Source organism: Lacerta agilis, chromosome 12, assembly GCF_009819535.1.
Source record: "Lacerta agilis isolate rLacAgi1 chromosome 12, rLacAgi1.pri, whole genome shotgun sequence".
Taxonomy (NCBI): domain Eukaryota; kingdom Metazoa; phylum Chordata; class Lepidosauria; order Squamata; family Lacertidae; genus Lacerta; species Lacerta agilis.
This window is the reverse complement of record NC_046323.1, coordinates 53,533,956-53,547,439: the sequence shown is the minus strand read 5'-3', so window position 1 is coordinate 53,547,439 and position 13,484 is coordinate 53,533,956. Positions and strand designations below refer to the sequence as shown.

Genomic DNA, 13,484 nt, shown 5'->3' with positions numbered 1-13,484 from the left:
CGGGGTGAGTTTTAAGATTACAGTCAGAAAACTGTATTTAATAATATGATACTGGTAGAGAGCTATTGAGAGAAAGCAACTAAATAAATCTGATAGTTGGAAGAAAAAATATTAATATAGATCTATTATTGCAAATTTGATTATAGTTGAGATAGCGGCATAGATCCATTACTTAGAGATGTAAATGTTTTGAATAAGAGCAGATGTATTGAATATATTTGTTTCATGGAGCAGAGGAGAATAATTATGTGCTCATAACAATGAACTTTTTTTGTTCCATTTGTAAACTAGGGAAGATTTTAAGATATTTATCGGCAATAAACATTTTTCGTAGATCTAACGGGCTTTGCAACTTTTAAAAAGTTTGTCTGGTACTTTGACGGGCATGCTGATCTCGAGAGGAGCACGTTTTACACCCGCATTTCAAAGAAGGATAACCGTAACGCCTGCTACCACTTGACCAAATTCAGTGGCAGGCAGTTCCAGAGGCAAAAGCAGGCCGAGAAAATCAGTGTTGGAGAAAAGAAGCACTCTGCATTTACAACTTGCTGTGCATAATTCCATTTGTCCTGCTAGGAAACAAAAAAGCAGTGGTCCTGTTACAGGATTAGCCTGCTCTGGTGCGACGTGGCTGCTGTGTGGTCAACCATCTGCTGCGGGTGCGCTAACCGTTTTCAGGTGGAGAGCCACATTCCGATTCCGGACATCTTTATTCCAGTGGCAGGCAGTTCTAGAGGCAGCAGGCCGAGCACTTTACCTTGGTACACGAAGGTTGTTTTCCAGGGGTCAGCAACCTTTTCCAGCTGTGGGCTGGTCCACCGTCCCTCAGACCGTGTGGTGGGACGGACTATATTTTGAAGAGAGAAAAAAAGGAACAAATTCCTATGCTCCAAAAATAACCCAGAGATGCATTTTAAATCAAAGCACACATTCTACTCATGTAAAAACACCAGGCAGGCCCCACAAATAACCCAGAGATGCATTTTAAATGAAAGGACACATTCTACTCATGTAAAAACACGCCAATTCCCGAAACATCCACGGGCTGGATTGAGAAGGCGATTGGGCCAGATCCGGCCCATGGGGCTTAGGTTGCCTACCCCTGCTGTAGCTCAAGACCACCAAATACATCATACATACATCACAGGAGGTGGTCCCCAGCAGAAATCTGAGTGTGTTGCTTCTCTCCTGTCTGATTGCCTTTTCTGGGGTAGCCTTGCCATTCCTTTGTGATGGTAAATACTTGGTTCCTGAATCTCTTAGGCATACTGATAGTGTGCTCAGCTTAACAGATACTTGGCAGACTGTATTTACAGGGAGGTGTAAGCCCCTCCAGTCAAAAGACAATTGGAAAGCTTTCCCCATTTCCTAGGTGAAGCCAGGTTCACAGGTGTATGCCATCTGAACTCAGCGATTTGTCAACAATGCTACCTCCAGGTCCAAAGGCGGTATATTTCTGCGTATCAGTTCCCGAGAATCACAAGGGCTGTTGTGCTCAGATTCTGCTTGCGGTTTTTACACAGGAATCTGTGAGAACAGGATACTGAACCTGGGCCACTGGTCTGATCCAGCAGGCTTTCTTACGTTGCAAAGGAAGACTTCCGAGAGAAAATCTTTTAACATAGCACTTAAGTAAGTGCAGGAAGTTTCAGAAAGTCAGATAATACACTCCCAAATCAGGAATTCTGAAAACATTCCGGCACCGTGCCATTTTAGTTTTTCTCCGCATGCCTTATCTGAACTATGTACTGGCAGTTTCTTCCGAGTATCTTTTTCCGATTAATTTTTATTTGGTAACCAGCTCCCTTTCCAAGGAAGGAACAAAAACATTCAAAGTTCTCAGTGTCCCTCACTTAAGATTCCAACTCCTCAGCCCTGGCTACCAAGCGTTCACTGGCTGATGGTGCCTTTCCACTGCAGTGAAATCAAAAGAGGACCATTTCATGGTTGCATTGGCAAAAGCTTAAGCAGTCATGAACTTAGAATCATAGAGTTGGAAGAGACCCCAAGGGCCATCCAGTCCAACCCCCTGCCAAGCAGGAAACACCATCAAAGCATTCCTGACAGATGGCTGTCAAGCCTCCGCTTCAAGACCTCCAAAGAAGGAGACTCCACCACACTCCTTGGTAGCAAATTCCACTGCCAAACAGCTCTCACTGTCAGGAAGTTCTTCCTAATGTTTAGGTGGAATCTTCTTTCTTGTAGTTTGAATCCATTGCCCCATGTCCGCTTCTCTGGAGCAGCAGAAAACAACCTTTCTCCCTCCTCTAGATGACATCCTTTTATATATTTGAACATGGCTATCATATCACCCCTTAACCTTCTCTTCTCCAGGCTAAACATACCCAGCTCCCTAAGCTGTTCCTCATAATTGCTATTCAGACATAAGGATTTTGTTTTAGTCATTTATTTTTATTTTTAATTATTTGGTACCACAGCTCTCTCAAAAATGGCGAAGGCTATAATCTCACCTACTTGGGAGGAAGCCCCACTGAATTCAGTAGGACTTACTTCCAAGTAGACATGGGTGCAGCAGTGCTGCAAGGCAGCTACTTAAGCTCTCTCCTTCCTTCTGCAACATAAAAGATGGGCATATATACCCCAATCAATTCTCTTAAGTCTGCTATTTTCCAACATAAGCTACACTTGAAATACGGCTTCCCTGCTCTTTAGTAAATGCATCTCAGGAAAAAAAGAACATGAGAGTGCTTATTTTTAACTGAGGATTTCACATCAGTCAAGGCTGATAGCTTTTTATTTTCAGGCAGTGGCGTACGGCTACAAGCCACAAACATTTATGATAAATTATTTCAACTCTGCCCTCCCATCGAATTCACGCAGCTGCCCATGTCAGGAAATTCTTGAGCCGCAAAAAGAAAAAAAAAAGTGTTAGGATTTCAAGCTTTAGGTTTTATTAGGGTCCCAACAAGCTCTGTCGCAAAACATGATTTAAGTGCATTGTGCAATCAGTTTTAAACATTTCCTGGATGATTTAAGCATATGAGTTGTGCGGATGGCTTCTGGAAGACCTAACACACTTCATCTTGTGCAGCTTGAAGAGGGAGAACGTTTGCTCTTCAGAAATCGGGCCGATCCTTTTTCAGTTTGTCGTAGTCAATGTTCACTGCATAGAACTGGAAGAGGGAAGCACAGCTGTTAGGATGAACATCCTATCCGTACAGTTATCTCCTGCTTGGACTACTGCCATGCACCTTTGAAGGTAACTCTGAAACTACAATTAATCCAGAATGCGGCAGCTAGACTGGTGACCTGGAGTGGCCGCTGAGACTACATAACGCCGGTCCTGAAAGACCTACATTGGATCCCAGTACGTTTCCAAGCACAATTCAAAGAGTTGGTACTGACCTTTAAAGACGTAAATGGCCCAGTAAAGAGCGTCTCCGCCCCCATCATTCTGCCTAGACACTGAGGTCCAGTTCCGAGAGCCTTAGGTCTCTCATACCTAAGGGACCGCCTCTCCTGGTATGTCCCGTGTAGGACCTTAAGGTCCTCAAATAATTTGTTGGAGGTCCCGAGCCACAAGGATGCTAGGTTGGCTTCAACTAGGGCCAGGGCCTTCTCAGTACTGGCCCCGACTTGGTGGAACGGTCTATCACAAGAGACCAGGGCCCTGCGGGATTTGGCATCTTTCCGCAGGGCCTGCAAGACGGAGCTGTTCCACCTGGCCTTTGGGTTGGTTTCAGTTTAACCCTGATGTTTCGTTGTTTTGGTGTGATTGGTGGGCTACTTAAAAATGAGGCTGCAGTTTAGATTTAATTTTAAATTGTATTTTAATCTGTATTTTAATGAATTGTTTTATGTTTTTGTTTGTGATTTTATTGGTGTTAGCCGCCCTGAGCCCGGTTTGGCGGGGAAGGGCGGGGAATAAATAAATCAATAAAAATTATTATTATTATTAGTTATTTATTATTATTATTATTATTCTGGCGGTTCCCGCCCTGCGAGAAGTGAGGTTACAGGGAACCAGGCAGAGGGCCTTCTCGGTAATGGCACCTGCCCTGTGGAACGCCCTCCCATCAGAAGTCAATGAGATAAAAAAACTACACAACTTTTAGAAGACATCTGAAAAACTTGGGAAGTTTTTAATGTTTGACATGTATTTTGCTGGAAGCCGCCCATAGCAGCTGGGGAAATCCAGCCAGATGGGTGAGGCATAAGTAATAAAAATACTATTATTGATTTAACTAAGAGAAAAGTTATGAACTAAGCACACAAACAAGATGTAGTGTGTGCACCATTTCATGTTTTACTGGAAAACCTTAGGTCACTGTTAACTGGAAGGCGGAGCGTTGGGGGAACAGTCCCCCTTGAGTCCACTCCTTGGCTATAAATAGGAGATCTGACTTCAGCACTGCCATTACAGAGTGACAGCGTCATCATAATTTCACCACTGCAACCAGCTGTTTCATTTCCACTTACAGTCAAACCTTGGATCCCAAACGCCTTTCGAGTCGAACGTTTTGGCTCCTGAATGCCGCAAACCCGGAAGTGAGTGAGTGTTCCAGTTTGCGAACGTTCTTTGGAACCCGAATGTCCGACGCAACGTCCGCGGCTTCCGATTGGCTGCAGGCCATCGGAAGCGGCGCCTTGGTCTCTGAACATTTTGGAAGTCGAACAGACTTCCGGAGCGGATTCCGTTCGACTTCCGAGGTACCACTGCATTTGAAAGACGGATCATTGAGTATATGAACACTGAAGCCCAAACGATGTTTCTGTTTTTCTTTAGGTCTCAGTCGTTTGAGAGATGTAGATCACAAAATGGTGAAAAGAACATTTTGTGAGAGCCTGGAATGTAGCACTCCGTTTTAGGCTATTTTATTTCTCTGGATTGCATCAAAAGTTTTTGAACTACCAGAACAAGCCTTTAACCTTTTAACAGCTCAAGTTGTACCCAAATGGTGACATTATGCAAGAGACCAGACACCTCGTTTTCATTGTCTCTCCTTCCTCACTGCCCCTGGCTCCCCCCTGAAAATTAGCTGCTGGGGGTTGTGAAGTAGTCCAGAATGCAAGCCTTAAGTTTCATAGTTTTGCAGAATAAATACTACTCTGACAATAGCATTAGAAATGTGCAAGATCTTAGTTCTCCAGATTGCAGACAATCTGCACAAGTGCCAACTTTTGGATCACTGTATTATGATAAGCTGAAGTTATAGGCTAGCTGCCAGTTTAACCAACTAAATTTGCAGCATATTACGAGTTTTAAGCAAATCTGTATACATCTGCATATAAATCAAAGTTTAAGAAACAGATTGGTGTTTAAATGATGCATCCCTTTAACGAAGTCATTTTCCCTTCTCACTCAAAGGTGAGACTTACCACCCGCAGATAATAAAGTTAATTGGTTTTAAAATTAAATGAGGAGCACCTGCTTAAGTATTTATCAGCTAAATGTTGCATCCTTATTCAGAATGCACGAACACATCATCACAGTTAAGATTTATTTTCCAGGCTGCTGGTTGCCATCCCTTTACATTGCAAGAGCGCGTACGTTTTGTTTAGAACGCAACACTAAAACATCTCAAGTTATTTAAAGCACCGGTTCTCAAAGTGTTCTCGTTTTCACATGCCTCTGGTCTCTTTTAGCAACACAGCCGGACAACGGCTTTTATACAAAGCCAAATATGGGAGAAACAGAGGTTTCTGCTCTCTTTGGCAGACAGGAGCTGGGATGCCTTAAATATCGCACAGTTGCGCAAGGGCAGGCAGAATACACAACAACGGGCAAGCGGATTCCACACTACCCAGAAATTATTGCCTTAGGCAAGAAAGAGCAAGATGCAAGTAAGTATTTTCAGAGCTGAACTGCAAGAAACTGGATAAGTGCCTAGGAGCCCTAAACAGGCAGTTAATATTAGAATTCTTCTGTCTCGCACACACTGAAATTATACCCCATTAATTCAGTGGGATGAAAAGATCTCTAATCATTCAACTTTAATGGGCTTAAAAGCAATTTTGCGGGAAGAATCACGAGTCAATGGCAGCAACTCAGGGATCTATCATGCTGATTCAGTCAGAGTTTAGAACAGTGTTTTTCAACCACTGTTCCGCGGCACACTAGTGTGCCGCGAGATGTTGCCTGGTGTGCCGTGGGAAAAATTGAAAAATTACTTTATATATAGTCAATATAGGCACAGAGTTAATTTTTTTAACATTTTCTAATGGTGGTGTGCCTCGTGATTTTTTTCATGAAACAAGTGTGCCGTTGCCCAAAAAAGGTTGAAAAACACTGGTTTAGAAGACTGAACTGGAGGGGGGAGTGAAGAATCATAGAAGGGACCGGAGGGTCATCTAGTCCAACCCCCTGAAATGCTGTGATCACACCCCAGGCCTTCCAAAGCTGAAGCTTATTATTCCTCCCACCAAATGGCCATTATTATTATTATTATTATTATTATTATTATTATTATTATTATTATTAACCACCCTTCATCTGTAGATCTCAAGGAGGTTCACTGGTGTATATTAAATGTCACCAATAAAAAAAAGATGCTGTCTAGGTTTGTCATTGCTTTTCTCCCAAGAAGCAGGCGTCTTCTAATTTCGGGACTGCTGTCACCATCTGCAGTGATCATGGAATCCAAGAAAGTGAAATCTCTCACTGCCTCCATTTCTTAACCTTCTATTTGCCAGGAGGTGATGGGACCAGTGGCCATGGTCTTAGTTTTTTTGATGTTGAGCTTCAGACCATATTTTTCGCTCTCCTCTTTCACCCTCGTTAAAAGGTTCTTTAATTCCTCCTCACTGCCTACAGGATAAGCAGCACCATAACCCTAAGTTAAGTATTTTGTACCATACCTTGTACTGGTCGTTGGGTCCCAGCTTGTTCCAAGGCTCCGGGTTGTTCTTTTTGTCCCAGCTAGGCAGAGAAACGTGACAAGAAGCAGACAGCGATCAGTACATCTTTGCAAGGAGGAGAAAAACCTACAGCATAAAGCGTAACCGCTCTACCCAACTGTTGGCACAAGGTTCTCACCAATTTAAGGATCATGGCCTCCTCAGTGCCACCAGAAGCACACACTTCTTCTTCTTCTTTACATCCCACATTATAAAAGTCCACCGTATCACAAGTATTAGTAAAACTCCTTTAAAGCCAGTTAATGCATTATTACATAAATGCAAGGGCAGCTTTTCACTATCATGAACCAGAGACAGTGGCAAGTTTGTGAGGCGGTGCTGGATGGAACTCGGTGCTGGAAACCCAACCCTATGCTTTTTCTGGGGCGCGGGTGGCGCTGTGGTTTAAACCACTGAGCCTCTTGGGTTTGCCAATCGGAAGGTCGGCGGTTCACATCCACGTGACGGTGGTGAGCTCCCGTTGCTCTGTCCCAGCTCCTGCCAACCTAGCAGTTTGAAAGCACACCAGTGCAAGTAGATAAATAGGTACCACTGTGGTGGGAAGGTAAACAGCGTTTCCGTGCGCTCTGGCTTCCGCCACTGTGTCCCGTTCCGGCAGAAGCGGTTTAGTCATGCTGGCCACATGACCTGGAAAGCTGTCTGTGGACAAACGCCGGCTCCCTCGGCCTGAGAGCGAGATGAGAGCCACAACCCCATAGTCGCCTTTGACTGGGCTTAACTGTCCAGCGGTCCTTTACCCTTTACCTACACTTTCTCCACGGCAGGCTCCTGCTAGACTTTGCGCTTTCTGCACACACAGTAAATTGGCTTTACTCTCTTCCAAAACACCCTTTTAGCTATGCTGTACTTGTGAGGTTTCTGCAGAGGTTTCTCACGAGTAAGGAGGCTGGATTCCTCTTCAGTCAGCTTTTATTGTGCAAGTATATACAGTGCAGAGCTCAAGAGTTCATGTCCACCTTAGTCACTCTCAGATCCCGGAAGCGGCGCTTTCCTGGAGCGCCCCCAGCAAAAGAACTTCGGCACCCCCAGTCTCCTCCTTGCATTTCACCCCTCTACGTAATTGGGGCGATGGAAATGTCATTGCCCACTCCTTGCTAGCCTGGCTGGGTGAGTGTCTAGGCTCTGGAACACCCCCCAGCCCTCTCCCCTCCAGGCTTCCCTCCTGCCTTTCGTTTCTGCCGGATGCTGTCCCGCTCTCTCGCGGCGCTGGGGCTCTGTGCCGTTTGACAGCCCCTGCACTGCCCCGCTGGTCTCTGACGGTTCCCTGACAGTCCTGCTCATTGCAATGCCTCGGATACAACTCAGCTGAGCGATGGCAATGCTTATACGATTGATTTTCTTGTTCTAAAGCTAAGAAGCTGCTGCTAATGTTTTGCTGTGGTTTTATAATTTGTTGGAAGCTAACCAGAATGGCTGGGGCAACCCAGTCAGATGGGAGGCATATAAATTTATTCTTTGTTGTTGTTGTTCAGTCGTTCAGTCGTGTCTGCCTCTTCGTGACCCCATAGACCAGAGCACGCCAGGCACGCCTATCTTTCACTGCCTCCCGCAGTTTGGCCAAACTCATACCAGTCACTTTGACAACACTGTCCAACCATCTCGTCCTCTGTCGTCCCCTTATCCTTGTGCCCTCCATCTTTCCCAACATCAGGGTCTTTCCCAGGGAGTCTTCTCTTCTCATGAGGTGGCCAAAGTACTGGAGCCTCAACTTCAGGATCTGCCCTTCCAGTGAGCACTCGGGGTTGATTTCTTTAAGGATGGATAAGTTTGATCTTTTTGCAGTCCATGGGACTCTCAAGAATCTCCTACAGCACCATAATTCAAAATTTATTCTTATTTTATTATGCTACTTCTGCAGCACAGCAGGCCATATTTTATTCAGGTGGTGCTTTAAGATGGCAACACTTAAAGAATTGGCAAAAGGTCTGCCCCCAAGGAGCTTGGAAGGGTATTCATCGGCCTGACCCTGCCATGCCACCAATCCCTGCCGCTGGGTTCCCAGATTCTTTTCGGTGGCAGTGTCGCTTCTGAAAAGAAGCCGAGCTCCTTCACCGCTACAAATGACTGCAATGAATAGTTGGCCTAAGGAGGGAAAGTGGCTAGCGTAACAGGAACTAATAATGAAGGGGAAAGATCAATTCATATTAATATCATATCAACAAATTAAACAACACTGTACAAGCTGGCTACATTACCATCAGATACAGAGCCTATTTAAGAAAACACAAGGAGATAGGATTTATGGAAAATAAGTCTAAATTGCAAGAGCTTCTAGTCGACAATTCCAATAAACCATTTGTGAAAATATATAAATATTTATTAGAGTCGGAATTAAAAGACAAAGAAGTGGAGTGCATGATGATAAAATGGGCCAAAGATCTAGGTAGACCAATTTACAGAGCACAATGGGACAAGTTATGGAAAGTTCATAGAATCAGAGTTGGAAGAGACCACAAGGGCCATCCAGTCCAACCCCCTGCCAAGTTAATATGAGGTTTACAGCCTGTACAGGAATTCAGGAGAATATGATGAAATTAGTGTATAGATGGCATTTGACACCAGAGAAAATGGCAAGAATTTTTAAAGTTAAAACGAATAAATGTTGGAAATGCCATGAAAAGGTAGGTAGTTATTTTCACTGCTGGTGGAAATGTATAAAGATCTACGATTTTGGAGTGAAACATATGAAAAATTTAAAAAGATGCTGAGAATTATGTTTGGGGGAAAACCAGAGGCCTTTTTATTAAGTATGATTCCCGAAAATATACCTGAGGATAGAAAAAGTATTTTTTTTTTGTATGCTTGTGCAGCAGCCAGATTACTCATGGCTCAAAATTGGAAACGGGGAAAAATGGCAATGGTCCACGAATGGCAGATTAAGTTAGTGGACTTTATGAATTTAGCTAAAATGACAGCAGTAATTAGAAATATAACAAAATAAAAATCTAAAGCTGAGTGGAAATATGTTGAAGATTATTTGAAAAAAGAAGGTATAAAAACAGAATTGGTGATTTGCTTTGATTGAGATACATACGGGGATGGTTATATTAAAGAGTGAATTATTTATCTATTTATTCTTTTTTCTTTTTTCCTCAATTTTTGTATGAGGTAAAGCAAGTTATGAGCAATTATTAAGGGAAGTGATATACAAACAATTGGAAGTCAAATTTTAAACTTATCTCTAATCCTTTGTTTCTTTTTTGAATTTTCTTTTACTTTCTTTATATTTTCTTTTTTTCCTTTTTTTCTTGTATGTAATAATTTGTTTGGATCCGATGATATTTGCTTATTGTTTGTTTACTTTTTGCATTTTAACAATCTAAGTAAAGCCATTTTTAAAATTAAAAAAGAAGAAGCCAAGCTCACTGCCATCCACTTATGCCACGGATCCCTGTAGTTACCGTATTTTTCGCTCCATAGGACGCTCCGGACCATAGGGCGCACCTCATTTTTAGAGGAGGAAACAAGAAAAAAAATATTTTTCTGGTTTTCTTCCTCTAAAAGCCCTGTTTTGTTTTGTTTTTTGTTTTGTTTTTGAGGATCAGCTAAAAGTTTTGCAGCTTTTTTTGCAAAGGGAAAAGCCCTGGGGTTTTGGGGTTGTTGTTTTTTTGGAGGATCAGCTAAAGGTTTTGCTGCTGTTTTTGCAAAGGCAAAAGGCCTTTTTTGAGAATCAGCTAAAAGTTTTGCAGCTTTTTTGCAAAGGGAAAAGCCCTAGGGGTTTTTTTTTGTTTTTGTTTTTGTTTTGAGGATCAGCTAAAGGTTTTGCAGCTTTTTTTGCAAAGGGGGAAAAGCAAAGAGGAAAAGCCCCATTTTTATGGGGTTTAACTCACATTTCTGAAAAATCTTAAGGAAAGGGAGCCATTTCTACTGTTTTCAGACAGATAATCTAATCAGCCAGTCACATGTCCTGGGGAAACAAACAACCTCCTGCTGATCAGCTGCTGAGCGGGGTCCTTTCAACATTCCCTTTTCTCTTTGTAAAATAAAAAGCACAATCTGCTTTTGGCCCCTGGGCAATTCAGCTCCAGGGACCACCATTCGCTCCATAAGACGCACAGGTATTTCCCCTTACTTTTCAGGAGGAAAAAAGTGCGTCTTATGGAGCAAAAAATACGGTAATTTTGAGTAACGTAAAGTGGTGTGCAGCTGCCATGGATAGGAGACAAGCTTAGGTCCCATTCAAAAGTGCTGCCTCGTATTTATCCGTGAAGGACACCCAGGGGCGATCATCGTCTTCCAAAGCAACTACTCTATTCCGAACTAAAAAATGGAAAGTGTAATGCTGGTGGTCAACAAAAGAGGTTTAAAGACAGTCTCAAGGTAAATCTTTAAAAATATAGTATAAACACAGACAATTGGGAAACACTGGCCGGTAAGCGCTCCAATTGGAGAACAGTCTTTGCCAAAGGTGTCATGGGCTTTGAAGACACTCGAACTCAGGACACAAGGGAGAAACGTGCTAAGAGGAAGGCACACTTGGCAAACCCTCACCGTGATCAACTCCCACCCGGAAACCTATGTGGAAGGACGCATGGATCCAGAATTGGCCTCCACAGTGACTTATGGACTCATTGTTAAAACCATGTTTAGGGGAGACATTTCTTACTTGGGTACGAGGGATCGCCGTGTATCTGAAGAAGTATGCATGCACACGAAAGCTCATACCAAGAACAAACTTAGTTGGTCTCTAAGGTGCTGCTGGAAGGAATTTTTTATTTTATTTTGACTATGGCAGACCAACACGGCTACCTACCTGTAACAAAGAAAGAAAGACTGACTTACCAGACATCAGGATTGCGAAGAGCAAGGCGCATGATGTAGAGGCCTGCGCCGGTCCCTCCGATTCCAATGAAGATGAACAGAGGAATCAACTGTGATAAACAGAATGTTTTGAGATCAAAAGCGGAATTTAAAAACCAGGATAAGTCGCCATTGGACGTTTGAACCAAAGGGGAATGTGTCAGACCCCAAAGTAGGTAACCTGATGTCCTTAAAGGGATGAGGGTATGGAAGGGAAAGAACAGGGGGGAGGTATGTGCAAAGGGAAAGTTGTCACTGGTAGGGGTACATATTCAAAACCACCTGCGTCCATGTTTTCTGTCCAAGATACTGTGGCCCCATCAGGATGACCTCCTATGACACAGAGTGGGTGGGAGAGGTCAACTATGAATCACACCTCCACACACACAAGCAACTCTTTGGGCAGAAAAAATGTGCCTCTTCGGTCTGCTCCCAGATTGTTAACTAATGTTTTTTAAGTCTCCCATTGTAATTTCTATTTATGACAATTTCTCACCTGCCTTCCAAAGATTCATTTATCTGTGCCTATTATTTATTGACAAGTTTTATATTTCTTATCGTATGCTATGTTTACCTCTCCACCCACTGCAGAGAGGAAGGGCGGTTTAGGAGTGGTGGTGTCGCTTAAAAATAAAGCGAAATTAGTTGCAACCTGCAATTCTGTTGCCATCTGGGGTTCCCTCCCCCCGACCTTGCATACCTAAAAAAAAATAAAAGGGATTTGTTGCAATCTTGTTTTATTTCCTCGCGTAATTAAAAAGCAAAGGAGAATTTCTTGCAATGTGGGTTTCCCTCCCCTGCTTTGCACAACTAAAAATAGAGCAAGAGAGGATTTGTTGCAATCTTGTTTCCTTTCCTCGAGTAATTAAAAGAAAAGGAGAATTCGTTGCAATTTGTGTGTGTTTTTTTTGTTGTTGTTCCTTTGCATACCTAAAAATCAATGAAGAGGATTTGTTGCAATCTGTTTTCTGTCCTCGCGCAAGCAAAAGGCAAAGGGGAATTTGTTGCAATGTGAGGTTTTCGTTTGCGTTTTCAACAAATCCTCTTATTTTATTTTTTATTTTTAGGTATGCAATCTTGTGTCGCCGTCTTCCTCGCGCGACTTAACAAAATTCAAAATAAAACAGAAGAATGCAATATGTAAAAGGGACAGAAGGGAAAAGGAGGCGGCTCGGGGGGGGGGGTGTGGAGCAGAAAACGACCGGGCTCCCCCCTCCCCCCGCCTATAGCGCTTCCTTCTCCTTGGGAAACAAGCCCCTCCCCCCGCCTATAACGCTCCCTCCGGGACTCACGCTCGGGTGCTTCTTCGCGTGGGTGAGCATGAGGCGGAACATGATGGCGGTAGCGGCGAACCGGACGGCGTCGAAGGAGGAGCTGCAGCGACAACAACGACCACGACCGTCCCTTTTTGCCTTCTGCCTCTGCGGCCGCCTGACGAGCGCCCAATGTCACTCGAGGACCCCGCCCGAGGACCCCGCGAGGGCTGCCACGAGAACCGCCTGCCGGGAAAGGAAGCGTTTGCAGCCCCCAGCGACGCCCTCCGAAGAAAACCATCCGTTCAAAAATGCCGCCGGCAAATTCGAGGCGGGCGCCCGGCTCGAATAAGTCGATTCCTCCCCCACGTCCGCGTCGAAGGAAATGCAGGCAGTTGGGTAGACAGCTACAAGGGGGGGAAAGGAGGAGCGGAGAAGCAGGCAGGCAGCGGCCGGCCGCTAGGGGTCGCCGGACTACAACTCCCGCCGCGCCGGACTGCCGGCGACGATGGCTGGGGCTGCTGGGAGTTGGAGTCCGAAGATATCTGCTGG

The 13,484-nt window shown here is 44.1% G+C and overlaps 1 protein-coding gene across 1 annotated transcript; it reads right to left on the bottom strand.

The window, feature by feature from the left end:
• Positions 1-2,893: 2,893 nt before the first annotated feature.
• NDUFA4 (NDUFA4 mitochondrial complex associated) lies at positions 2,894-13,077 on the bottom strand. Its single transcript, XM_033165823.1, has 4 exons — positions 12,972-13,077; positions 11,662-11,750; positions 6,820-6,880; positions 2,894-3,134 (listed from the first exon to the last, which is right to left on the bottom strand). The coding sequence occupies exons 1-4, from the start codon at positions 13,011-13,013 to the stop codon at positions 3,078-3,080; spliced, it is 249 nt and encodes an 82-aa protein (XP_033021714.1). The 5' UTR covers positions 13,014-13,077; the 3' UTR covers positions 2,894-3,077.
• Between the last annotated feature and the right edge of the window lie 407 nt (positions 13,078-13,484).

Bases quoted from the DNA above. Each gene is read 5' to 3' on its own strand.
- NDUFA4 (XM_033165823.1), bottom strand. From the start codon at position 13,013: ATGTTCCGCCTCATGCTCACCCACGCGAAGAAGCACCCGAGC. The intron at 11,751-12,971 runs GTGAGTCCCGGA...TGTTTATCACAG, and splicing joins ACGCGAAGAAGCACCCGAGC to TTGATTCCTCTGTTCATCTT. The intron at 3,135-6,819 runs GTATGGTACAAA...TCCCTCTTCCAG, and splicing joins GACCCAACGACCAGTACAAG to TTCTATGCAGTGAACATTGA.